The sequence below is a fragment of the Herpailurus yagouaroundi genome, unplaced genomic scaffold (assembly GCF_014898765.1).
Source record: "Herpailurus yagouaroundi ecotype Mexico unplaced genomic scaffold, PumYag 183, whole genome shotgun sequence".
NCBI lineage: Eukaryota > Metazoa > Chordata > Mammalia > Carnivora > Felidae > Herpailurus > Herpailurus yagouaroundi.
The window spans coordinates 1,129,594-1,156,963 of record NW_024412414.1 but is presented as its reverse complement, the minus strand read 5'-3'; the positions used below and the strand labels follow the sequence as shown (position 1 = coordinate 1,156,963).

The 27,370-nt window shown below is 53.5% G+C and overlaps 1 protein-coding gene across 5 annotated transcripts in view; it reads left to right on the top strand.

The window, feature by feature from the left end:
• GRIP2 (glutamate receptor interacting protein 2) overlaps positions 1 to 27,370 on the top strand; it is a 58,490-nt gene that overhangs the window by 6,704 nt on the left and 24,416 nt on the right. For 4 of the 5 annotated variants that reach the window (XM_040491877.1, XM_040491875.1, XM_040491878.1 and 1 more), the window contains exons 2-9: positions 20,608 to 20,688; positions 20,975 to 21,110; positions 21,979 to 22,124; positions 22,805 to 22,891; positions 23,403 to 23,478; positions 24,699 to 24,844; positions 25,701 to 25,848; positions 25,961 to 26,130. In XM_040491877.1, coding sequence (XP_040347811.1) covers positions 20,608 to 20,688; positions 20,975 to 21,110; positions 21,979 to 22,124; positions 22,805 to 22,891; positions 23,403 to 23,478; positions 24,699 to 24,844; positions 25,701 to 25,848; positions 25,961 to 26,130 — 990 coding nt within the window. Of the gene's footprint in view, positions 1 to 8,042; positions 8,175 to 20,607; positions 20,689 to 20,974; positions 21,111 to 21,978; positions 22,125 to 22,804; positions 22,892 to 23,402; positions 23,479 to 24,698; positions 24,845 to 25,700; positions 25,849 to 25,960; positions 26,131 to 27,370 lie in introns of those variants that run through there. The other variant, XM_040491876.1, reaches the window with a different exon arrangement.

The window sequence follows — 27,370 nt, the reverse complement described above, 5'->3', positions numbered from 1 at the left end:
TGAGCCGTGGGAGGCCTCAGCTGGCAGGCAGAAGGCACTGGCCCAGGAATTTCAGTGTCAAGCCTTGTCCTCAAACAAGTGGCCCACCCCCAACCCTGCAGGGCCCCCCCACCCCACAACTCCCCAGTGGGAGAGCTGCTGCCCAGATCTCCTGGGATATTCATGAGCTGTGCGGGACCCTTGGGTGGGCCTTCCCAGATCATCACCCTGCCTGAGGCGCCCCATCAGCCCCTGCCTCCAGGGTTCTCTTTCAATGTTCAGGCCCACCAGGAGGCCACGAGATAAAATGAGGCTCTCACACAAAGCCCTTTTGAGAACGTGTGGCTCCCGAACTGTGATTAAGGCTTTGGAGCCAGACACTTGCATATTCCTCAGTCTCTTGCCCCTCTGGACTCTAGTTTCCTTATCTGTGGAAAGAGGTGATTATCCCAGCCTCGTGGGCCTGGTGCAGACACACTGGAGGTAAAGGCTTGCCGAAATCCATAGGGATTGAAGATGCACGTGTGAGCATGGCCCCAGAACGCTGGGATGTGTGGCCAGCCACACACCCAGGGGAGGCCCTCAGGATGGGATGGTTGCTCGTGGGACCATGCGGTGGAAGCCACATGCAGATCCTGAGCAGTGGCCTCCCTCTCTTGCCAGGGCTCAGAGGCCATGGCCCGGGTCCAGACAGGGCCCCTGACTCTATGCGGGGCAGTCCTGGGGCAGGGGTTCTGGGTGCCCCAGGGAGCCACAGGAAGCCACAGAGAGGCAGGCTCCAGCTCAGGATAATGGAGCGACTCATCCTTTGACTCTTCAGGAGTTGGGTGGCTGCTTAGGAGGTGGTGAGCTTTCCACTCGTGGAGGTATACTAACTATATCAAACAACAGAAAACGTTTCTGTGTTGATGTGTTAGAGGGGATGAATTATTGCTTTCTTTTCCAACATAGCAATCTAGAGATTATGCCTAATCACCATTTATTTTTCATTGATTTATCCTAGCACTTACTGTGTGCTGAGCTTAGCCCTGGATATAGGGTTGAAATCAATAAGCAAGATAGCCGGGGGCCCCTGTTTAGTGGAAAAGAACAGGTGAGCAAATGCATCGGTGGAAAGACTGGGAGGAGGTGAAGGGGACTCACCTGGTGTGGTCAGGGTGGGCTTCTTGGTGGAGGCAGCATTTAGGTTGGGCTGTACGGATTTTCATCTTTAGATGTGGGGAGAGACTTCCAGAAGGAGGGAAAGGCCCATGTAAAGGACCCGAGGAGGGAGTACCTGATTCTGACAATCTGTCCCTTGGCCTGTACTAGCTAGAGTCCTTGGCCCAGTCCCTTCTCCTCTCTGGACCTCAGTTTCTCCTCAAATGGGAGCAGCAGGGCTTTTGAAAGATTCTGCAGCACAGTAAACATCAAGTGCTTGGTATCCAGTAGGTGCTTTGTACATGTTAGACCTTTTTTTTCCTCTGGGGCATATGCATTTGGACAAGGGTAATGCTTGACCTAGAACGTGGAAGGTGGGATTCCAGGCATAGTGCTCGCCACAAGGCTGAGCCCCAGTTCAGTCTCCTACTCCACTCTGTCACTCGAGGGCACAGCTTGAGGGCGGTGCCTTCCCCTCCCACATCCTCATCAAATACAGGGGGTGTCGCTGTAATCAGGCTCCAGTGTGCAGAAGCTCCACCCGCTGCTCCTGACAGCTTGAGACCATTCTTCCCTAAGTGTCATGCATGTGGTGGCCACGGTGCCAGGAATGCCCCATTCAGTGCATTCCCTACTCCAAAGCAGGTCTCTGTGGCGTTGGGACCCAGCCCCACTTGCCGGCCCAGCCCACCTGCTCTTTTGGGTCCTCTGACCCCAGCCATGCTGGTTGGTGCCTTTCCCTACATATACTGTGCACCTTTCTACCTCCCGCCCTTTGCCTAGGCTGTCCCCTCTGTCTCGAATGTTGTTCCTTCCTCATCTTTGAGTGTCTGGTTCCTTTGTCCCTCAAGGCTTGGCTCAGACACCACCTCTACCAGGCAGCTTTCCCTGACTCCTCCTCTTTGGCCCCCTTTGCTATGTTTGGGCCTATAGCAGATCCTCTTTGGGTTTAGTTCCTTCTGCAAGAGATGCTGATGTTCTGACATCACATATGACGTTCTTGGCATGGAGTAGGCCCTGCGTGAGCAGTTGCTGGGCCTTGAACCTGGTCTTTTGACACCCAGCCCAGGGTTCTCCCCGGGGCAGGGCAGGGAGGAGCCGTTGCCAGGGTGGCATTGACCTCCTGAGGTTGGAATGCATAACACTGCTCTTTCCCAGGGCTAAGCCCTGACAACTTGCCCATTTATTTTTATGTTTTGCTTTTTTTAAGTTTATTTATTTATTTTGAGAGAGAGACAGAGAAAGGCAGAGAGAGAGAGGGAGAGAGAATCCCAAGCAGACCCTGTGCTGTCAGCACAGAGCTCAATTCGGGGCTCAGGCCCACAAACCGTGAGATCATGACCTGAGCTGAAACCAAGAGTCAGACGCTTAACCGACTGTGTCACCCAGGTGCCCCATGTTTTGCTCCCTTTGCTTGAAAGGCAGTGAGAGGGCAGGTGGGCAGAGTCAGAGCAGACTCTGTGGGGAGGAGCATGACGGGGGGCGGGGGGGGGGGGGGGGACTGAGGTCAGCTGAGGCCCTCATCCTGTGCAGTGACTCTCTTAGCACCCAGTCAAGTTTGTTTTCTAAGGCAGTTATCCCTTTCTCCCTCTAAACTCTTCAATGGCTCCCCAGTGTCCTCAGGAGAGACGCTGGGGTTCCAGGCTTCCTGCCTCTAAGGTGCCTTTCTGCTTTCCTCCCCTCTTGTCCCCACCTCTGCCCCATGCCATCCTGACCCTGCAGCCCATTCCATCTGGCCACCATTTGGAATAAGATCACAAAAGACCCTGCTAAAAACCCTTCAGCAGCTCTCCTCATGCCCAAAGCAGAATCTTGAACTCCTCGTCTACCCACCAGCCTCAGCTGCACTGGCCCCCGATGTCTCCCTTTCTCCTTCCCATCCTTCACCTCTGCCTGAACAATACCTGCCCTGAGAGGCGCCCCCCCCCCCCCCCCCCCCCCCCCGCCTAGTGCTGTCCCGGCTCCCCTCAGCACCATCTCATTATGTATCTATACTTGTGTGTTTTTTTCCTTTGACCTCTGCCCCTCCCCTGAACTGGCAGCCAGAGAGGTAGGCTCTACTCCTATTTTGTTCACTGCAGAAAGCTTAGGCCAAGCTTAGATTCTAGCTGGTAGTGGGTGCATGATAAATACTCTTTGAATGCGTGAGTGGCCAGAGAGACAGGACAGGGCTGTGATCACCCTAGCTACCTCTGTGGGCCCCGTACTTGATAGTTTTCTAGGTGTTTTGTTTATTCACCGAGTTTCTCACAAGAATCCTTTGAATGGACAATCTCATCAATACTTTAGAGGAGGAACCTGAGGCTCAGGGAGGCCCTCTGCACGGTTGTGGCCTCATGTCGTCTTTTCCAGGAGGGAAGCCATTGCAGGTGTTGGGAAATACAGAGGGCAAGAGGGAGCCTTAGGGAGATGCCCTACTCACAGCCAGGCCTGGGCTGGTGCCTCTTGACCCTCTCCAGTTAGGAGATTCCCAGAGACTCCCCAGGGGCAGCAGTGTGGCCCTCCCCCTCCCCCCCACAGTCCTTTGTCCTTCCTGTATCTCTCTGGGCTGGGGAGAGGGCTCCTGAGTGTGCCTTTCTCAGGGGGCTTGGGGTTGGGGTGTTGGTGCAGATGGCATCAGGAGTACCTGGGTTCAGATCCCGGTTCTTCCTTCACCTTCTGTGTGAGTAAGAGCAAGGGGCTTCCCTTCTCTGGGCCCCTGCTTTTCATCGCTGAAGTGCGGGTGTTGTGGATGAAGTGAGGAAAGATGTATACAGCGTTGAAAGTCCGGCCCGGCACACAAAGTCTCTGCACCACCTGGTTCTGTGGTTCCTCTCACATCCCAGAGCCTCCCCCTTCCCTCTGAGCACACGGCCTGTCGCCCGGGTCCCCTTGGCTGGCATGCCGCTGTGCCCTCCAGGGCTGGAGGAAGGCTGTGGTGAAGGGTACTGGCAACCGGCAGGTGTCTGGGGCCACAGCCTGGGAGCCGCCCACCGACGTGGCACTACCCCCCGAAGCTCTCCCTAGCCCGCCCTGGAGTAGCTGAGGGACAGTGGGGGTGTGTGTGGAACAGTGTGGCCGGAGTGGGGACTGCGGCCAAACAGCACCTCCTAAGAGGGGGGTCACTTGTGCCTCGCCCGTGGCTGCTGGAAGGGCAGGCTGGGTCTCAGTTTCCCCAGCTGTAAAATGGGGACCCACCTCGTGGAAATGTTTACCAACCAGGCAGGGGGCCGCGATTGTCCTGGCCTGGCCTCTGGGGTGGTTTGAGGAGAGGGGGAGGAAGAAGCAACAGAACAGCAATAAAGGGTTTATCTGTCTTGTCTTCAAATCGCCGTCTCTGCCTCGTTCCCACCCAGACTTCATTTCCGGCTGTCCGTCGGGGAGGGTGGTGGTGCTGGCGGGCTTGGTACAGCTCCCCTGTGGTCATGGTGGACTCAGCCCCGGGGTCTGAGAGGAAGGGTGGAGGCTGGGGTCCAGGCTCCCACTCTGTGCTGGTGGGGGTCCCCAGACACGGCCCCATCTGGGTCTCGGTTTTCCGTCCCAGTTGTGGCAGTCACCGCTCCTGGGTGGGCGGGGTCCAGGGGTGCCAGGAGTCCCGAAGGGTGTCCTGCAGGGACAACCTGACACGCCAGAGAGCATCATGCCAGGGGCACCCTGTTAAGAGACACTAAGAAGGGCCCCACAGGCCTGGCTTCGTGTAGGGAAGAGGTCATGTGTGCTGGACAGTCACAGTTTGTGCAGCCCTTCCAAGTCTCTTCACAGAAGTGACTGGCCCGGAGTCACATCGTTCAAGGGTGGCAGAGCCAGAACTCGAACCTGGGTGCACCTGACCTGTGTGCTCAGCCACCTCCAAGTTCTTCCTCTCTGGTCTGTTTCACAACATTGGTATATGAGAGTCTTGGTGGGAAAGTGGACGGATCAGTGCTTTCTGACTTATTAACATGTGGTCTCCCTACCCTAGGGAGTATGCTGTATGGCGAGGAAGCTGAGGTCCACAGAGGCTTGGACGCATGCCCCAGGTCACACTGCAATCCATCTTCCAGTTGTCTTACAAAACCTAAGGACGTGGGGGTGTCAGGGCCTCCGCTGGCCATGGAGGATCTGCCCACCGGCTCAGTGGCCCTGCCACCTCCCCTAGGTTGTCCAGTCTTCCTGTCTGCCCATTCACAGTGCTGGAAACATGACTGGGAGCTGCTGCCGGCCCGGATCCCTAGCAGGCCTGGCTTCTAGCCACCTTACACACCCAGCAATCTGTCCCCTTTTCCCTCTGCTTCCCTGAAGTTTGGCAGCGTTCATTGGATGAGAGGGGTCGTCTTTGGAGCAGGACCGACAGCAGCTTCGCCTGCTCTCAGCTCCCAGAAGGGACCCTTGCTGCTCACTGCCAGGCCCCCCTCCCTTGTCCCTCAGGTGGTGCCGCAGGTCTGAGGTCCTTACAGAGCCTTCTCACTCCCTTGCTCTATAACCATCCTTGGCTCCCGTTGCCTACAGGATGAAAGCCAGACTCCTAACAGAGCACTTCTCAAACTTCTATGTGTGCCCCGGGGAGCTTGTTCAAATGCAGATTCTGATTCAGTGGGCCAGGGTGGGGCCTGAGAGTCTGCATGGCTGAGGAGCTCCCCTGGGAGGGCTTAGTAGACCCTTCACAGCCTGGCTCCACGTGCACTTCCTGTCTGGTCCCCTCATTTCTCACCCAGGATTGCATTCCCCGACACACACCTGCAATGGCTTTTCCCTTCTTGGGCACATTCCCTCTCATCTTTCAAAGTCAGACTCAAAACGCTTCCTTGGTGGAACCCCAACAGAGCCAACTTCTCCTCATCTGCACTTCTGGAACCCTTTACTAGCCCCTGAAATCCTGAGAGGCACACAGCAGTGACTTTCATTCTTTTTTTTTAAAAATTTAAAGTTTATTTACTTATTTTAAGAGAGAGCGCAAGTCAGGGGCACAGAGAGGGAGAGAGAAAAGCAAGGCTTTTCTCGAACTCAAGCAGGGCTCGATCTCATGAAACTGTGAGATCATGACCTGAGCCGAAACCGAGTCCGAGGACTCTTAGGTGTGAACCTGGCTCCACCCTCATAGCTGGGAGATCTAGGGCAGGTGACTTAACCTTTGTGCCAGATATTTATTTAAACCCTGCTTTGTTCTACAATGGACCAGCACTTGCTTCCAAACCCACTCTTGGATAAAATCAAGAGGAAAATACGCTCAGTGGGATGGCAGGGACAGAGGGCAGAGGGAAGACACTGTTTCCCACCTGTCTCCTGGTGTCTCGGTCCCCAGCGCCTGGCACAGCGGGCATTCAGAAAAACACCGCACGGAAGCTCTCTCATAACCCATGGCGTGACCTTTCCAGGAGCTTCTCATCCACAAAAGTAAATACCAAAGGAGCAGGAAGAGAGATCGCCAATCTTCATCGCTCATTTAAATGCATCTGTGTGGCGAGCAAATATTTTCTTACAAGAGGGGACGGATGTAGCTCTAAAGGCTCTTGCACCATGCAGCTGGCCCCTCAGGGAGCTATAAATAAGGGGTGAGGGGAAGAGGGTGAGAGTCTGTTAAGGGCGGTTCACAGGCTGAGAAGGGCCACGTCCCTGCCTGGTATGGAGCTGGGACTACCCCAAGGTGGCCCTTAGCGTCCTGCTCATGGTCATTGAGAGCCTTGTCCTGACACTTGCTGGGTACCATGGACGAACCTGAGAGCCTGCACCCCCCCTTCCCTGCCTGGCTTGATTCTCCCAGCAAATTCCTCCCAATTCAGACCCCCTCTCTGACCCAGTGCTCACTACCCCTTCAATGGCTGAGTCCTTGGCCTCACTTCTGGCCCAGTGAGCTTGACCTGGAACCTGGACCCTGCCCCCTGCGGTACATGTGGAGTCACCCTAAGAAGAAGGCAGCCTTGGGAAGTGGGCAAAGGGAAGGAACCTAGAAGAAGCCCCCAGTCCCCAACCATGGTACTGTACATTTTCATTTACTGCAGGACACAGAACAAACTGGAGCCCCGTTTGTTTCCATGTATCCAGGAAACTCTCCATGGGAGCTGGGACCTCATCTGTGTTGCTCTCTTCTGCATTCAGCAGGAGTTAGGCATACAGGCTATTGATACCCTGTGTCCCTATCACCCCCCTTTCTTCCCAGCACCTTTGCGGGGTCTGGCCCTCAGTAGGTGCCCGCATACACTGGTGGGATGGAGCGCAGAAGCAGCTGGGCGGAGGGGCCTTGTGTGTCCATCAGGGTTGGCAGAGTCAGTCCTGAGCTAGCGTGGAGGAATGTAGGAGTGTGCAGGGCTGAGGCCCAGCCGGGGCTGGAATTCTGACCAGCTGCCCCTGCCCATCAAGCCCAAGGCAGGCGGATCCTTTGCCCATCTTACTCTGTCTTCCCCAAAGGCTGGGGGAGTGCTCTATGGGGCAGGCTGCTGGGCTCATCCTCCCCAGGCCCTCCCTTACAGAAAAGGAAACTGAGGCCTGGAGGAGGTAGTTGGAATGTCAGTGGAAGAGCCCCAGGGGGCTCTGAGCTCAGGGATTTCTAACGCTGAGTCCTGCAAATGCTTTTTGGCATATGGCTGCACTTTATCTGGCTTATGTCCTGGGATTCTGTGCGAGATTCTGTTGGAATCTGCTACTTAAAAAAAAAAAAAAGTTTGGAAGGCACTGTTCCTCTTTTCTAGATGGAAAAACTGAGGCCTGGGGAGAACAGTCACTTACCAAAGTCCTAGAGCAAGTTAGGAACAGAACTGGCTCCAAGGGTACATCTGCTTGGGGACCCAGCGGGAGGACCCAGACATGCCATCTTCAGAGGTCCCCACCCAGACTCAGACCGTGGGCCCCGGGGGGTGTAGAACCACATCCAGGAGCCAGTCATACAGTGGCCGTGTCCCCTTTAAGCAGAGAGCCGCCTGCTGCAGTGGGTGGACTCGGTGCCCAGCCAGTGGGAGCCGTGAGCTTCCCTCCCACAGCCCCTCCCCGGGGAGGGTGAGGGAGGGCTGAGCAGCGTGGCTCCCGAGGGAGTTGGTGGGCAGCCGAGGAGACAATAGCAGACATGCTGTGTGGGCTCAGCCGGGAGACCCCTGGAGAGGCGGGTGAGTAATGGGAACCTGTAGGCAGAGTGATGGGACTGAACCCTCCGGAACTGCTGCCCAGAGAAGAGACAAGGATGGCCACTCCCTGGAGACCCAGAGCCCTGAGAGAGTGCAGGGCTGGGACACCCGGCCCCCGGTGGGCCCATGAGAGGGCTGCTGTCCTGTAGCCAGGGACTGAGTCCCCCGGGCTGCCCCCTGTCCCGCACGGCAGGGGCAGCAGGCAGATCTGGAGTTCCAGAGGGCAGCCCTCAGCCCCTCAGAGGTGCCTCAGGGAGGTGCGTCCCCTCTCTGCATGGGCATCAGCTGGGGGGAGTGAGCTCCCGGCCCAGAGATGTGAGAGCAGAGGCTGAGCTCAGGGTGGTGTGGAGGGAGCTCCTACAGTAGGCGGGAGGCTGCACTCCTGGCAGGAGGCAGAAGTCCCGGCCCGGGCCCGGGGTCTGGCTGGGGAGCCCCGGGGTCCTGGGAATGCAGTGGGGCAGGTATCACACAGCTTCCACATTCCTAAGTGGGCCCAGGATGGGCGCTGTTGCAGGGGCTCTGGAGCAGACATGGTTGCTCCATCTGTCCGTCTGGCCGCCTGTCTTTCCAGCCTTCTCCTGCTGGGCTACCTTCCTAACCCTGCTCCTGCCCTACCCCCGACCCCAGCCCGAGCTTATCAAGAGCCGGGAACCGGTCCTCCTTCACTCAGTGCCCTGGGACTACCCCTGTCAATCCCTTCCTACACTCAACATACTCTTAATGGTACCTCTTTGAAATAGTTCCGAGGGTAAGGGCTGTGATCCTAGTGGACCGATGGAAACAGGCTCAGAGAGGGGTGGTGGCCCACCCAAGTCCCCACAGCTACAGTGCAGTGTCCAAGCAGGACTAGCCCCAGATGACTTTTATGGCACAGCTACCTCCATCTTGCTTCCAAGGGCCCGGTGAACTTAGGCTCCCACCCCACCCCCCCCCTGGGAAGGGGCAGGGACAGGATCACCCCCCGACCCCCAGATAATAACATGAATAATGTAGCTAATAGCTGTTGAGATCTTACTCTGTGCCAGGCTCTGTTCTAAGCTCTTTCTGTGCATTTTCTCATTTAATTTGCACAATACTGTGAGTTTGGTACTATTTTTCTCTCCATTTTCCAGCTGGGGAAACTGAGGCATGGAGGTGTTAAGTGACTTGTCCAAGGCTACACAGCCAGAAGTAGCAAAGCTGGGATGTTCCCCGTGTGGTCTGCCCCGGCTTCCTCCTGGTGACTACACTATAAATGGAGGCATTGCTCCCCTGGCCTGGGTATATCTGTCCTCTTGACCTAAGGCCCAGGTGAGTGGGGTGACCTTGTCCTCCAGTGGTCAGAGCCACAAGTGCAACAGCGCCCTGGAGACCTCCCCTGGAGCACTGCCAGGGAGGTTGTCTTCCCTCACCTCATGGGCCTCATGGGCCTGTGGCCTCCACCTAGGCTCAGGTCTCAGTATTGCCTGCCTGAACCTTTGCCCCAGTCTCTTTCTTGGCCTTCTAGCCTCCACCCCACTTTCCCATCCTGCCCTAGGAGGGAACTTTCTAAAACTCAGATCTGATCACAGCTCCTTATCTTGGCATTCAAGACTTATCTTGGCATCTCCCTGGCTTTTTCTCTCTCTGTTGACTTATTGGACCCCCATCCTCACCACAGCAGCCCCCACCCTAGACTCCTTCCCAGGCCACAGAGCCTCTTGAGTACACCTGCCACATTTGATGTTCAGCACTAAGGCTTTTTTTTTTTTTTTTTTTTTTTTTTTTTTAGAAAAGTCCAAAGGTGGAGCTTAGGTACAGTGGGATCCAGGTGCTCAGTTTACATCATTAGGACTCTGGGTCCCTGCTTTGGTTTAGGCAATCTTCATTTCCAGGCAGACTCTTTCCTTTCCTTGAGGTGCCCAGAGGGCCCCATAACCTTTGAGCTTAAGGTCAACCAGGTCAGTTGTCTCTAAGGAAAGAGAACCTGTTTCCAATAGTTCCAGCAAACATCCCAGGGCCAGCTCTTGTTGGCCCAGCTTGGATCACATGCTCACCCTTGAACAATCACTAGGCCTCTGATTGGCTGGCCAGGCCTGGTCGAGTGGCCTCCCCAGGAGCAGGGGAGACAAGGATAGCCAACAGGTGGCCACTCCATACACCCTGCACATTTTGCAGGGAAGGCTGGGCTATAAGAAGTCAGGCCACTTGCAGAGCTCCTCAGTGAGAGCCTGGCTTGGGGTTGGGGTCTGTGGAATGTACTACCCAGTGCCCTTTCTCTGTCCCCGATGGACTCCTGCCTGCACATGCCCTGGGAGCCTCGTTCACCACCCACTAACCCTAAGCCCTTGCGGAAAGGGATGTGACCAGGGTTGGGTGCACTGGAGGCCTGAATGCAGATTTTGGCAGGAAGCCCCACCCCCAGCCCTCCCAGTGTTCACTCCCCTCTGACTCCTGGCCACAAAGTGGTCTTTGTTCCCAGGGCCTGCTGGGCCTCAGTGAGTATCGCTTGGGCCTGGGAAGGCTCAGGCAGGGTATGCATGTGTGTTGTAGAGATTGGGAAGGGTAGTCCTTCTGCTGTGGCCTGGCTGCCCACTCCTCTGAGGGGCTCTCACCATCACTGCCTGGATCCTCTGTCAGGCCTCACCTCCTACTGCATGGCAGGGGCTATGGCCATGGGGCAACCCCAGGCCCTCCACCACAGAGGCCACAGTATGGATCCAGGGAGGCCTGGATTGGCATCCTCACTCTGCCTCTTCCAATTCTATGACTTTGAAAATCTCATGCCACCTCTTTGATCCCCCTTCTCCTACTCTGTAAGTGGGAATTGAATTCCAGATTATTTACTGAACACTTACCGTATGCCATGCTTTCCTTCCGGGACACAGCAACCAAAACGCCAGCGCTCTGGAGCTGACATCCTAGTGGGCAGAGGAAGATAGTAAATGAGATCACTAAGTTTTTACAAAAGTGAGATCTGTTAGATGGTGTTGAGTGCATGAAGAAAGATACAGAGTAATGGAGGTGTGGGAGGTGGTGGTGGGGTGCAGGGTAAGTTCAAACAGGCTGATTGGGGAAGATCTTCCTGAGAGGATGACATTTCCACAAGTTGCTGAAGGAGGTGAGGGAGGGAGTTTTGTGGATGTCTGGGGAAGTGCATTCTGGGCAGAGGGAACAGTCGGTGCAAAGGCCGCGGGGTGGGCACAAGTCTGGTGTGTGGAACAGCGAGAAGACCCGGGACCTGGAGTGGAGGGAGCTGGCGGAGGGATGCGTATCATCTGGCAAAGTCAGGGAGGCCGAGGGACTGTCACTTGTGGCAGGAACTTTTGCTTTTACTCTTCACGGAGTGAAATGAGTTTTTACTGCTCTAGGCAGCCACCGCCAGGAAATAAAATGGTTTCATTGGTGACTCCCCAAGACTGTCATAGGGTAGGAGGAGGTAGGAGGCTGGAGGGGTTCCATGACTAGGAGCTTAGGAGCTGTGTAACCCTGGGTAAGTCCCTTAACCTCTCTGTGCCTCGTTTTCCTCATCTAGAACATGAGGATGATAATGGCACCCACCACATAGGATTATTGTGAGGATAAAGCGGTACTAATTTTTAAAAGTTTATTTGTTTAGTTATTTTGAGAGACAGAGAGAGAGCAAGCAGGGGAGGGGCAGAGAGAGAGAGGGAGAGAATCCCAAGCAGCACAGAGTCCCATGCGGGGCTCGAACTCACAAACTGTGAGATCATAATCTGAGTCGAAAACCAAGGGTAGGATGCTTAACCGACTGAGCCCCACCCAGGCGCCCCTAAAGTGGTAATAATTTTAAAGTTCATAGAACACGGCTTGGGTTCAAATCTTGACCCTGCTTCTTACCATTGGAAGTCAGGTAACCTCTCTGTGCCTCGGTTTCCCCCTCTGTAAATCGGGAATAACGATCATACCATCTCAGAGGGTAGTGAGGATTAAATGAGACGATGCTTATAACGTGCATAGCCCGACACCCAGCACTTCATCAAAAGGAGTTGTTACCATTATTAATCTATGAAAACTTTTCTAACGAGGTCAGTAACGGGGACAGGGAGAGAACTCCCGTGTTTCATGGCTTGTGTGTACCCTATAATGTTAATTAGATTGCTCATACCAACCCTTGAGGCGGGCCCTCGCCCCCCACTGTGCAGAGTAGAAGCCTGAGGCTCAGAGAGGAGAAGTGGCTGGTCCTAGATCCCTAGCCAGTGGGCAGCAGGGTTTAGAATCAGACTCTGAAGTTGGCCTAACTCCAAAGTCTGTCCTTCCTTTTTCCATCGGACCAGCCATGCCTGCAGAGGTGGGAACAGCGGAGCTGGGGCCGGTAGATCCCGGGTGGCCTGTGGGAGCAGTGAGCGGCTGCTGCCCCAGGGTCAGCAACGGGCCCCTGAGTACTGTACTTGAATGCAGTCAACGTTGGGCGCAGAGGAAAGTGGGGCCCCCCTTCTCATCAGCGCGGGGCTGGGCTGGCCCCATTGGTGGCTGGCTGTCACGCAGTCATTTCCTGTTCCCCCCCAGATTGAGCCTCGGAACATGTGTTTTCTCAGTGGTCCCCCCTCAGAGGCCGAATGCTCCCTCCTGGAGACCCACAGAACCAAGCTCAGTAGGCTGAGTCTGCCGCCCCGCCCTCCTGCGCCCCTTTCTTGCTTAGGCGGGATCCTGGCACAGGCAGCCTGGCCAGGGGCAGACTTCCTTTGCCCTTTGTCAGAGCTCAATAGCTCCCTGGAGATAATGAAGGCAAGTTAGCAAAGCTTTCAAGAGAAATAAAATAAAAAAGAAGCCCACCCACCCGCCCCTGGCTGCAGCGTGGGGCCTGGGACCAGGTGTATACCCTGCACTGGGCACTGCGTGTCCTCGCTCCCTTCTGCTCCCTGACGGGGCCAGCCCGCATCTGCCGGGACAGGCTGGCTTCGCTGCGGAAATGCATTTCCCTCTGAAGCGAGTTCTTACAGGACGGATTGACTGAAGGCAAAAGCTCATAATTGCCCATTGCTGGAAGGAGGAGACAGGAAAAAAGAAACACGCGGATAAAAATATCTCTGTTTTTATGCACGTTTCCAGCTGAAAATTGGTGGGAAAGATGTTTTTGAAAAGCCTTCATCTCTAGGCATATAATTACCAAGTCCCAGAACAAAAAAAAAAAAGACAGAGCGGGAGAGAGTGAGCACGTTGTGCTAGGGAGGAGGACAAGGGTCTGAACCCCCATAGAATTTTCTATAAATAATTCCCTCAAATTCTCAAGACTGGCTTGGCTAGAGCCAGCAGTGGGGGGATACACCCCCATTTTATGGATGGAGAAATAGAGACTCAAGTCACGCAGCCAACTGAAAATTCTGGCCTTGCCTTGATTCTTGGTTTGAAGGCTGCCTTGGTTTCCCCCCACCCTGGATGCTCATGAAAGTGGGGCACTGTTGCTGAACAGGCATCAGCAAATGTTGTCGCATTTCTCATGGGTGCCTTCCTGAATATGGTACGGGGTCTTGGCTATCCAGGAGCCTCTTACCCAGCAACTGGCTGTCTTGAGTGACCTCAGTCTCCAAGAGAGGTCATCAAGGCCACACACAAAAATGCACACGCCTTTTCTAGAGAAGAGTCTCTCAAGTCCCAGTTTATTGCCTACTGACTCTTTGCACACAGTCGTATGAATTTCAGTTCGCAGCACACCTGCCAGCCGGGAAAAGAGATGGCTCACAGCCTGAGCCCAAAGCCAGCGAAAGAATTGTAGAAGGGAGGGAATCGGGGTCACTCAGGGTTGAGACAGGTGGTCCTGACACCTCTTTCCCAAGGGGGTCTTTGTGGGCCGATGTGGCCCCGTATGGTTCAGCGGAGCAAAATCTGAATATTGGGGTGTGCAAAGGGAGGAGAGGCCACGTGGAAGCCACACGTTGGGACACCCCAGGACATGGGTTTTCTCTTTCAGAGCCAACATCCTGCAGCCTCTGCTTCGGAACCCAGCATTTGGGGATCCCACCGTTCCTCACTCTAGGTTTCTAGGTACTTTGTTTTTGATATCAGGGCCCAGAACACCACCTTAAACCCACTGTTGTCTCATACTCCATTCTTGGGGATCCTGCTGCACTGAATTTGGTGAACTTGACCCTCTGCTTTCCCTGTCCTTTCTTAAGAGATAATCTCTCCCCTCCCCGCAACCGCCTCCCTGGAATCAAACCTGGAGCCGGCAAGCTTATCTCTGGTCCTCCCAGGACAGCCTAGGAGAGAGGGATTTTCCAGTGACAAGAATCTCATTTGCAGGAGATAAGGCCAATTTTAATTCTGGAATTGCCCACAATGAAATACCAGAGATGTTTGCTGTCACAGAGTTGATAGAAACCAGTCTTTTTCATTTTATTAGCTCAGAAACATCTTGTTGAATCTAAATGAAGTGCAAATTAGGGAACCGTTACGGGAGGCATTATACTTAATGGTGTGTTGCCTCAATTGGTGGTGGCTTGTATGAACAAGGGCCTGGGGGATGAGGTGGGGGCAGCTAGTAAGGAAAGCTGCTGGGGACCCAACTGCGGGGGCCCTGGAAATGGTTTGGGGCTCACCTGCTATCTGATTTGTTATTTGCCACCTGGCAAGCAAAGGGAGCCTAGCCTTGGTCTGGAAAAGCAGAGTGATGGGGGAGCTGGGTAGTTTCTCAGTGGCTAGAGCTGCAGGTGGTGAAGGGGCTCACCTTCCTGAGGTTCCGGCTGTGCTGTGACCCCGACCTCCTGCTGAACCTGACCCAGCCCCAGCTTGAGCCCCACTCTGACTCTAGAGCAGTGATTTTCAGGGGGAGGGCGTTGGGTGGGGGCACTATTGCCCCCTTAGGGGACATCTGGCAATGTCTGGAGTCATTTTTGTTGTCGTGAGTAGGGGTGGGGTGCTACTTGCGGCTAGTGGTTAGAGGGCAGGGATGCTGCTAAACATGGTACAGTGCAGGACAGAGCCCTTCACCATGTGGAATTATCTAGCAAAAAAACGTCAATAGTGCAGAGGTTGAGAAACCTGCTGTAGTTTGACTGATTCTTTTATTTTTAATGTTTATTTGTTTTTGAGAGAGAGAGGGAGACAGAACGTGAGTCGGGGAGGGGCAGAGAGAGAGGGAGACACAGAATCCGAAGTGGGCTCCAGGCTCCAAGCTGTCAGCACAGAGCCCGACACGGGGCTCAAACTCACGAACCGTGAGATCATGACCTGAGCCGAAGTCAGACGCCCAGCTGACTGAGCCACCCAGGCTCCCCCAGTTTGACTGATTCTAGCTGAGCCCTGACCTTGGCCCAGCCTGACTCCACCCCCCGCTGAACCCTAATCTGAAAAGGACCTGGCTGGGATGGGATTTGTGGCTTCTGCCCCTTGCAGGGGCTAATTCCTCATCAACTCTGCTTCCATGTGCCTCCGGAGAGGAGTGAGAAGGGAAGATGGGTGCTGGGAGTTAGGTCTTGCCATGGCCAGAGGCTTGGGGAGAGGAGTGGCCTTCCCACAGCTGGTGAATAGCTGAGCCGGAGCCTGCACTCAGGATGGGTTGAACCCTGAGCACATCCCCTTAACACTGGGCCAGGCTGGAGCTGCCTGAATGAGGGCAGCAGGAGGGCTCTTCTTCATAGGTGGGTGGGGATGTGTGCAGGCTCACATGAGGCCTTGGAGACCCATGGGACATGTCTGGTGCTGGGAGGGGTGGCCCCCGAGTCAGCACGGGAGAGCCTGCCAGCCTGATGGTTTGCCAGTTGTCTTTGCCCATCTCAGTCTGGTGCTGAGGAAGGACCTGGAGAAGGAGTGTGAAAAAAATAACCTGGTTAAGGGGGCCGGGAATGTGGGGTGACAGGGGCAAAGGGGCCTGGGGTCAGGTCCTGGCTCTTGGCAGAAGCTTCCTTGGCCAAGAACTTTGCCCCTCTGAGTGTCTCAGGTTTTCTCATCTGTCAAGTGGAAGTGATGGTAACATCTCCCTCCTCCCAGGGTTACTATTAGAAGTAAATGAGATATAGGGGATGGTGTGGATGGTTGGTGCATGATGTGTGAGCCCCCCTTCCCCCCTGCTGCCAGGGCATAGAGGAGAATCCAGAGTATGCACAGTGTCTAAGTTCTGTGGAGAGGCAAGGGCTCAGGCATTATCACAGAGCAGGTAACCTGAAACCTTCCAGCTTCAAACTCTTTTGAGATGCACAGATAAACTCATAGGAAATGAAGAGGGTGCATTGGAGAGGAGATAAGGGCGGCCTTCATAACCACTTCTGTCAGTTTTGCACTGGAAGTCTGGCCAGTGCAAAAAGGCAGGTAAAAGAAATAAAAAGTATGACATTTAGAAAGAAAAAAAACCTGTCATTTTTCACAGACGACAGAAAAGCCCAGAGAACCTACAGATAAACTATTAGAATTAATACGGGAGTTTTAAAGGTCAGTATACAAAATCGACTCTGTTATTATATATCAGCAACAAATGATTAGAAAATTAAATTTGAACAACAATCCAATTTACAATAGCATGAAGACACTTCAAATATCTAGGAATATATTTCATGAAAGATGTACATGGTCTTTGCCCGTGGAAGTATACAATATTCTTGGCAGAGATTAAAGAAGACAAAAATAAATGAAAGAGTAGACCATGCTCATTGATTGGAAGACCTGATATTGTAAAGATGTCAACTGTCCACAAATTGGTCTGTAAATTTAGTACATTTCTAATCAAAAAATGAAGAGAAAGCTGAAAACCAGCAGGATGCATGTAGGCTGATAAGCTTCCTTACGGGGGGGGGGGGGGGCAGCAGGAATGAAGGTGTTTGCTGGTCTGGCAACCAAAGGCTTAGGTTTTAATAGCTTAAGGATACAGGAGATGATGTCCCTATACCTTCCCTAGTTGGAACTCACACCCCAGCATAAAGCCAGGACCTTTAAAAAGACATACCCTCAGTGAAAGTGGGGACTTGGAAAATACCCACCCATCTACCAAAGAGAGAGAATGTCTGTCTCAGCTAGGTCTTGAGATTTGGGTTTCCGAGATGTGCCCCTGGTATCTGTTGAAGGTTGTAATTCACACTACTCCCCTGGTTCCAGAACCCCTGAGCCAATATTTCTATAAATAATGCCTTGGCAGGCACTGAGGGAAAGGAATTGCAAATACTCTCTGGACCCTGGAGGGACCTGCCTTCAACCAGGCTGAATAAGATTCCCACAGATGAAGCCCTACTAGACATGAACTCACAATCCAACAATTACCAAATATACAAGGAAGTAGTTCACCACGAGGGAGAGTCATCAGACATCTCAGACAGCAGAAACACCTCTCAAGAGTCTGAGATAATAGAAAATTGAGTAATAGATGAACATTGCAAAGATTTAAAATTATTAGAGACCTGTAAGGTGCACTAGATAAGGAAAGAACAATATATGACAAGGATATAAGCAAAAGAACCAAACACAACTTTCTAAAACCAAAATTGTACTCGTTGAAATTAGAAACTTACTGAAGTTGGGAAAATTTGAATATGGAGTGGATTTTAATTAGTAATTTAATAATGAAGAAATTTAAAAAAATATTTATTTATTTTGGGGCACCTGGGTGGCTCAGTCGGTTGAGCGTCTGACTTCAGCTCAGGTCATTATCTCACGGTTCGTGAGTTCGAGCCCCGCGTCGGGCTCTGTGCTGACAGCTCGGAGCCTGGAGCCTCCTTCAGATTCTGTGTCTCCCTCTCTCTCTGCTCCTCCCTGGCTCACACGCTGTCTCTCTCTCAAAAATAAATAAAGATTAAAAAAAATTAAAAAAAATTTATTTATTTTGGGCAGAGCACAAGTGAGGGAGGGGTAGAGAGAGGGAGACAGAGAATCCGAAGCAGACTCTGTACTGACTGGCTGACAGCAGTGAGCCTGATGTGGGGCTCGAACTCACGAACCGCAAGATTAAGACCTGAGCTGAAGCCAGACACTCAACCAACTGAGCCACCCAGACGCCCCAGAAATCATTTTAATTTTGTAAGGTGTGATAGTGATATTTTTGCTATTTAAGAAATGTGTTCCCACTTTTTTAAATGCATACTGAAATATTTAGAGTGTAATTTCATCATATCTGGAGTTTGTTTTAAAGTATCTCAACATAAAAATACATGGGATAAATATGACAAAGTGTTAATAATTGTTAAAACTAGATGTTGGGTAAAGATGATTCATTACACCAGTGGTTCTCAAACTTCAGTGTGACACAGAGTTGCCTTTGCAAAACACAAAATTATTACATCTACACAGAGGAATCTGGAATATATAAAGATTTGATAACAAGAAAACAAACAACCCAATTTAAAAATGAGGAAAAGGTTTGGATAGGTATTGCACCAATGAAGATATACATGGGTGGCAAATGAGGAAAAGCGTACCACATCATAGTCATTAGGCAAGTGTGCGTTAAACCACAAGCATGTGACTCTTGATCTCAGGATTGTGAGTTTGAGCCCCCGTTGGGTGTGCAGTTTACTTAAAAATAAAGTCTTTTAAAAAAACACAGTAAGAAGCCTCTACATATCTGTTAGAACGACTAAAATTAAAACAACAACAACAACAACAACAACAACAAAAAACCAATCCTACCTGACATTGCCAAATACTGGTGAGAATGTGAAGCAACCAGACCCCTCCTACATTACTGGTGGACCCACAAATAGTGCAGCCACCCTGAAAAGCAGGTTGGCAGTTTCACACAAAGTTAACCTCATCCTTACCATGTGACCCAGAATCCCATCCCTGGGTATTTACCCAAATGGAACAGAAAGTTATGTTCAAACAAAAATCTATATGCAAATATTTATTATGCCCCCTGTGAAATTGCACCAAACTGGGAAGAGTGGAAATGTATTTCAGTAGGTGAATGGCTAAGCAAACAGATGCATCCCTGCAGTGGAACATCAGTCAGCAATAAAGAGGAACAAACTGGGGCTCCTGGGTGGCTAAGCATCCGACTTCGGCTTGGGTCATGATCTCACGGTTCATGAGTTCGAGCTCCTCATTGGGCTCTGTGCTGACAGCTTGGAGCCCGGAGCCTGCTTTGAATTCTGTGTCTCCTTCTCCCTCTGCCCCTTCCCTGCTTGCTCGCTCTCTCTCTCTCTCTCTCTCTCTCTCTCAAAAATAAACATAAAAAAAACTTTTTTAAATAAAAAAAGAGGAACAAACCACTGATCCATGCAAAACAGGAGTGAATCCCAAATGATTATGCTAAATAAAAGAAAGTAGACTTAACAGCCCACATACTTACTACATGATTCTATTTATATGGCATTCTAGGGAAGCCAAGAGTATATATAGAGAAAACAGATCAGTGTTAGTTGGGGGCTGAGGGTTGGGCAGGGACTGGTTGGTTACAAAGGGGGGAGCAAGGGAAAATTTTGGGGGTGATGGAATTATTCTAAATCTTGGTTGTGGTGGTCAGGACACATTTCCCAAAACCCAGAGAAGAGCACAACGACAAAGAACTTTAATGTCTATAAAATTTAAAAAATAGATGAAAATGTAAGTTAGGGTAATCTAAAACATGTACACACGCAGATTGCTGGACCCCCATCCTCAAAGTTTCTAATGTCCTACGTCCTAGGTGGGACCTGAGAATCTGTGTTTCTGACCAGCTCCCAGGGGTTGCTGGTGCTGCCGGTCTAGGAGCCATGCTTTGAGAACCTCCGCATTGTACTATTCTGTTTTCGTTATGTTTGAAATCTGTGAAAACTTCTTAAAGCGTTTTCTAGAAGTAAAGCTAAAGGAGACAGACTTCTCGGAGAGCGTTTTCTAGAATTAAAGCTAAAGGAGACAGACTTCTCGGAGAGTGTTTTCTAGAATTGAAGCTAAAGGAGACAGACTTCTCAGAGAGTGTTTTCTAGAATTGAAGCTAAAGGAGACACACTTCTCGCGGGCTGCCAGAACATCTGAGAATGTGAACTGTAAACAATCAAGTGCAGTCCTCATGAGGGAGCGCTGAGTGGGTCCATCTGACTGAGTTTGCTCACAGTCAGCCCCGTCTCACCTGTGCCGTGGTGCCTGCATGGGAGAGAGTTGCCAGTCCCGGCAGTTGTGCAGGCACAGCCCCCGGGTGGTGGGGCCCCAAGACCTGTGCTCTAATCCAGATGGCGTGACTCCCCAGCTGTGTGACTATGCGCCTGAGTTGTCCCGCTTGGGGCCTCCGCTTCTCTATCTATACAGTGGAATGACACTCAACCACAGGAAGGCTGTGAAGCCCCAGTATGTGGTGGTGTTCAGAAGAAGGTTATTCCACTCAAGGGCAGAGATGGAGCCTCCTTTGGGAGGAGAAGCCATGAGGACCGCCCCCCCCCCTCCCGCCACCACCCAGCAGATTCAGTCGGAGCCGGTGACAGGAGGGAACCCCTTTTACAGGTCACATCCATGAAGCAGAAGAGTCCCAAGGCAGAAAGGTTTCACCTGCATGGAAATGAAAGTGGAACTCAGGGCCTTTTCTCTTTCTTGCCTGCAGACGATGGACCTTACTCCAAAGGGGGCAAGGATGCAGGAGGGACCGATGTGGCCCTGGCATGCCGCAGACAGAGCATTCCAGGTGATGAGCCTCTTCCCCTTCCCCTTTCTCTGTCCTGGAGGCACAGGTGGCTCAGAGGCGGGGGGGGGGGGGGGGGCTCAGACGGCAGTGGCTCTGCCGATGACTCACTCTGTGACCTTAGACCGGTCACTTAATTTCTCTGATCCTCTTTGTGTAAAAAGGAGATGATCTTACCCAGCATTTTGCAGCCAGGTGCTCTGTTTACCAAGTGTGGGTCTCATTTGTATTGGAGCTGGGGGCCTGGAATTGTGCCATACTGCCCGCTCAGCCCCCCATCTGTTGACAGAGGAGTTCCGCGGGGTCACCGTGGTGGAGCTGACCAAGAAGGAAGGCAGCACGCTGGGCCTAACCATCTCAGGTGGCACCGACAAGGACGGGAAGCCCAGGGTCTCCAACCTGAGACCGGGGGGGCTCGCAGCCAGGTGAGGAGTGGGCTCCGTGGGGCAGGAGGAGGCGGGCAGGGGCCAGCGGAAAAGGTACCAGGGCTGTCGGTAAAGCCATCAGTCAGTTGTTTGCAGGAGCGCCCCAGTGCTCCTTGGAGGGAGGCCTCCGGTCAGTGGTGGCTGTAATTCTAGGCCCCAGCTTCTTCTTTTCCCCTTTACTCAAGGGGCTGGCTCGACCACAGCATCCCACTCTTGCCAGGCCCTCCAAGCTTTTGCACATGCAGTTAACTTGCCAGAAGGTCTGTTCCCCGCTGGCAGCCTCCTATTCATCCATCCACACTGCCTCTGGGAGGCCCCCGTACCCCAGGCCCAGGCGGCTCCTCTGCTCTGCTCGCATGGCCCTGCATGCCAGTTCTGCACACATCACTCTGGATTTTCCTGTCGTCTGGCCTATGCGGGTCCCTTGGATCAGGAGTTCCATGAGACTTGGGGGTTAGCCTCTCTGTTGCCACCTCTCTGGGGCTCACACAGGGCAGGCACCGGTAGCGTCCAGTTGAATAGAACAGAAGATTAGTGGTCAGAAGCCAGGGTGAGCTCTAGGAAACAGCAAATAAGGAGATGATCCAGCCACTCTGTAGGCTCCTCTGAGGCTGGTCGGAGCCTTAACTAGGAGGGCAACACCCCAGCAGGAAGAAACGCAGGCAGGCCGGCATCGGGGGAAATGCCAGGCCTGGGTGTCAGACAGGTGTAGGTTAGAATCTGCACTCTCTTACTGACCCGCTGTGTGACCCTGGACGATGTCTGACCTCTCTGAGCCACTGCTTCTCCGTCTGTGACATGGGGATTCGGAGATCATAAGGATTCAACAGAAGAGTGGGTGTGAATGCTGGCCCCTTCTTGCTCCCAGGAGTGACCTGTTGAACGTGGGCGACTATATTCGGTCAGTGAACGGGATCCACCTGACCAGGCTCCGCCATGATGAGATCATCACCCTGCTCAAGAATGTGGGCGAGCGCGTGGTGCTGGAGGTGGAGTATGAGCTGCCCCCGCCCGGTGGGTGCCCTTGGACGGGGAACTTTCTCCACTGCCTGAGTCATGGGTAGACACAGCTGCCTCCCTGCCAGCACCTGGGTGGTGGGGACCAGCTGGGTGGGTGGGACCTGAAGACCGGCCTATGTCACACCTAGGGACTTCGGCTGCAACTGTAGTGTGGTGTCACCAGGAGGTGGCAGGGCCCTGTTTATAACCCATTGTCGTTTTTTACATGTAGCGTCCAGATTTCTTCCTCATGGCGGGGGGGGGGGGGGGGGGCGGGTTGGGGGAAGGGGGGCTGAAACAGTTCTTCCCAGCCCTACTGGTGTCTTCACCCCGCCAGCTTGCACAGAGTACAGTGGGCAAGGGTTTAGCCTAGCTCTGAATTTTCAAAGCTGGTCTAAAGTCTTAAGATTTGAATGACTGGAATTCAACCCTGGCCTGAGCCCATAGCCATGGACTCACGTCTGAGTTCTGTCATGGTCTCTGTGTGAGCCTGGGCGGGCCTCTCTCTAAGTGGGTGTTAAGGTGAAGGGTCCCTTGAAGTCTTGCTTGTCCTACCTGTAAACTGGGGTGGGGGGAAGTTTACCCTCCCTGTAATCTCTGTCTGGTCACCCAATTCTCCCAGAATGAGCTTTGGGGATGTCTGTGGCTTGGTGATGTGACTGAGGTACTCAAAGGAGCCCTCTATTTCTCCCCAGCCCCTGAGAACAGCCCAGGGATCGTCACAAAGACAGTGGACGTCTCCCTGTACAAGGAGGGCAATAGCTTTGGCTTTGTCCTCAGAGGTCAGTGTAAGAGTCATACTTGGGGCCAAGAGGTGGGAAGGAGGCTACTGCTAATTCCATGTGTGAACACATGCTTTGCTTTAATGAGGTTGTAGGGATAGGTATATGGATAGATAGGATCGCTTCTTGCTTCTGACTCTAAAGAACCCAGGGCCATTAAGTCAAATGTTAAATGGAAACATTTGCCAAGCAATGAAGGGTGCATGATTGCTGGGAGTGAGATTGAGAACAAAGTTTGGAGCTGCCTAGCAACCAGGGCAAAAAGGGAAGTAGGATGAGATCATAGGAAGGGAAGCAAGCCATTTAAGAAAGGATTTCGGTCACGTTCCCTACTTTTTGTTCCAGCTCTGGGGATTTACGGTTGGTATCTTACAAGAGGGCCCGTGAATAGAAGGGACAGGTCCTAAAACAGATTTAGTTAAGGGAGCCTGTTTAGGGGCTGAGTCGGGGCCTCTAGGCATCAGGGAAAGAGTGGGTAGATGACTGATTCCTCTTGTTGAGTTCTGTCCAGGGGGTGCCCATGAAGACGTACATAAGACCCGCCCGCTCGTCCTGACCTGTGTCCGGCCTGGCGGCCCTGCAGACAGGTGAGGCTGAACCAGAAGAAACCATACAGCCTTTCCCTGCCCTGACTGCCCCCAACTCCTCTGTGAAGAAGGCAGACCAGAAACCACTGTTCTCTAGATGAGCAAACTGAGGCTCAAAGAGAGGACACACCTTGTTCAGAGTCACTTGGACTTGTTGGTGGAGCAGGACTCAATGCCAAACGGGAGAGACCCCAAGATCTTTCCTCCCCAACAACCTACTGTCTCAGGGGTGGGGAGGGAAGCAAGCCTTGGCATTATGTTGTTCTTCCCTTCCCTGGCTTTTGTTTTCCCCATCTGTGGCATGGGGCGGATACTACAGCCCCTAGGAGTTGCTGTGAGAGATTCGGGGGCCCTGTTAGCAGTGCCGCTATGGCCTCTATAACGCAGCCTCTGGAGTCCTGGCTGTGCCACCCTGCCTGGCTCTGCCTGGGCATAGCCCAGAAGGACCAGGCAGGCAGGGCCAGGAGACGAGAATGTGGGAGACAAACGTGTCCGGTTCCCAGCACCTGACCCCTGACCTCCCCAGTGGGAGAGTCTCGGCCATTTTAAGAGAAGCCTGGAACGGCCTTGTCAGAAATCTAAACCATTTCTTGGGACAGAGGCTGTGATGAGCTATTCATAGAACCGCCCAGAATAGCTTTGGCCATCTGTTGGGGCAAGCACTCCAGGGTGGAGATTTGACCCAAACCGAGGTGAACCCCCACTCAGGCCCCTCTCCTGGGGCCCCTGCTGAATTTGTTCCCAGGTGCATTTGTCACCAGGCCAGAATCACTGCTGAGGAGGCAGAGTGGGGGCAGTGAGAGTGGACCTCATGACGGGCAGCATGAAGCCTCCAGACTGCCCCGCCCCTGATGCTGTGTGGCCCTGACAGGGCTGGTGTCCTTTCTGGGCACTGGCATTCTCTTGTATCCCTGGGCGTCCCCACTCAGACGTTCTAGGGTTGAGCTGGGGCTATGAATTTATTAAGCACCGAGAAAGGGGGGGAGCTGTCAGAGCTGGTCGCTGGTCCCAGCTATCCTTACCTGCCCGCTTCATTTATTCAGCCGCTTACCCATGGACTCCCTCCTACGTTCCCTCACTCATCATTCCGTCCCTTTCTCCTTCACCCACTGCCTGCCCCTCTCTGTCCCCCGTGCCCCAACCTTTCCCAGCACCCTCTCGGGAGGGCTGTGCACAGTGCTCATTGAGGCCGGGCTGGCTGACCAGGCCCTTCCCTGCAGGGAAGGTTCCTTGAAGGTGGGCGACAGGCTGCTCAGCGTTGATGGGATCCCGCTGCACGGGGCCAGCCACGCCACTGCCATGGCCACGCTGCAACAGTGCAGCCACGAGGCGCTCTTCCAGGTGGAGTATGATGTGGCCATCCCAGGTGAGTTGGGGGTCTGAGGACTAGGGTTGGGGCAGAAAGAGGCCCAGGGCTTGGGGCAAGGGGTAGCAGACCCAAATCCTCACCACTGCAAAGGCTCTGTGACCTTGGACCGGCACCTAGCCTCTCTGAGCCTCTCTGGGCAATAAACATTATGTGTCAGGCATTGTTTGGGGCACTGGAGATCCAGGTGAGAGCAATACAGACGAGGCCTCTGTTCTCAGGGAGCTCACCTTCTGGTGGGGAGAGGTGGACAGTAAACAGAATCAATCAAATATGGAAGGCGTCAGATAGCAATAGGTGGCATTCTAAAAATAAAGAAAACATCAGGGAGAGATGAGAAAGGCTAGGGGAGAGAAAGGTGATGGTGGCTGGACCAGGCTGGTTGCCTGGGAAGCATAGATAGGTTGCATTCAGGAAATACGATGAAAGTCGATTTGGTCTGAAATGCTGACGTTTGCACACAGTGGCGGGGGTTGGGCAGGGGCGTCGAGAGCACAAGGAGCTAGGTTTCGTATTTAAACCACTGGGTGGGTTAATGGGGGTGCCGTTTTCTGAGATGGGAAAAGGTTGTAGACAAATGGCAGGCTCTCCATAAGTGGGAGCACCTTAGTGTTGTCTAGCAGAGCCGTGGGGTCAGAGCCCCTCAGAGCTGAGTTCCTGACCCTCCTCTGCTGCTGAGTGTTTGTGTGAACTTGGACAAGGCCTTTACCTCCATACGTCTCAGTTTACCCGTCTGTAAAATGGGTACAGTAATCCCTCCCCGGCAGTGGGGGTTAAATTGAGATAGCCGACTGAGGCTGGGGAGGCAAGCGTTCAATATTTGCATTTCGAACTCTTGTCTCCTTCCATGTGCCAGACACAGTGGCCAATGCTTCGGGGCCCTTGATAGTGGAGATAACCAAGACGCCTGGGTCTGCCCTGGGGATCTCACTCACCACCGGCTCCCACCGGAACAAGTCAGTCATCACTATCGACCGCATCAAGCCGGCCAGTGTGGTGGACAGGTGAGGCACACTGGGTGCTGCCCCCGTAGTGGCCAGGGATGGACGGGGGAGAGGCCACCTTGAGCTCTCTCTGGCCAGACCAGCCTCCCCTTTCATTCTCCCGCCCGGCCAGGAGTGGGGCCCTACATGCTGGAGACCACATCCTGTCCATCGATGGCACCAGCACAGCACACTGCTCGCTTCTGGAGGCCACCAAGCTCCTGGCCAACGTGTCAGAGAAAGTGCGGCTAGAGATCCTGCCAGCACCCCAAAGTCGGCGGCCCCTGAAACCGTCAGAGGCAGGTGGGTCCCCTTGGAGGGTCTCAGCCCCCAAACCTGAGGGCAGATGGGGAGGATTGCACAGGGTCCCAGAGGCCTAGGACTGTAGCCCTGGGCAGGCTAAAATTTACTGGAACAAATGTCCGCTCCCATGGGGAAGCTCAGACTGTCAAGTGCAGCAGCCGAGGCTGGGCTGGTGGGGCAGAGAAACAACCTGAATGCTTGAGTGTTGACAGTCTGCTGGGGTGGGTGTCCCAAGGCTGTTTCCGTCACTCTTTGTATTAATAGAAATACAACGGCTAGACCAAGGTTGGGGACAGTCCTTCTGTGCTCTGTGCTACTCAGAGCTTAGATCTGGGGCTCAGCTTACTGTCCTCAGCAGGACCAGAGGGGGCAGCCAGTCAGTCAGGAGGACCGAGAGCCCCGCCTTTTGAGGAGTTGGGGGCTCCCAGACCAGAGCAGAGAGCTGGGTGTGAGGCAGTCCAAGAGCAGAGGAAGCAGGTGGTCTAAGAGACCAGAGGGCAGAACTGAACTTGGGGCAGGGAAGTGCCTCTAGCATTCCAGACCTTGGGCTTTGGGTTCAAATGCCAGCACTGCCCCAGCTGAACAGCCTCTGCATCTCTCAGCCTCCGTCGCCTCGTCCGTAAATGGGAGTGAGGACCCCACATGCACAGGCTTGGGAGAAGTTAACCGAGGTAGAGGATAGAGCACAGCCCAGGGGTGTGAATCCCAGCCTGGCACACCCGATTGATCATCTGGGAGAGAAAGAAACCCCTCAAATAAAATGCGGGGAGACAGGTGTTGGGGAGGGTCCATCTGTGTGGTCTCTGCCAGGGTCTGAAAAGGCCCCATCAAGCCACAGCCAGGGCCTGACACGGAAGGCTTTGGGGCTTGAGCTGGAGTCACATATGGAGCACCTGCTGTGGGCTGGGGCTTCCCATGGGTCGCCTCCTTTCATCCTAGGGACGAGTCTGTGAGGTCAGTATTGCTGTTATTCCACTTTCCAGAGGAGGTTGAGGCAGCTGAGGCTCAGAGAGGCACCCCTGAAGTGCCTCATGAGGGCACACGGCTGCCAACAGCCCTCCTGGCCCTTGTGGGCCTCCGCTAGGTGCCAGGCACTGCTCTAAGCACGTCCTATGTGGTAGCTCGTTCACATCCTCCCTGTTATCCTGGGAGGCAGCCACTATCTTAGCCCCATTATACAGATAATGGCAGTGAGGCACAGAGGGGCCAAGTGGCCTGTCTCAAGGACCTGGCAGCTGGC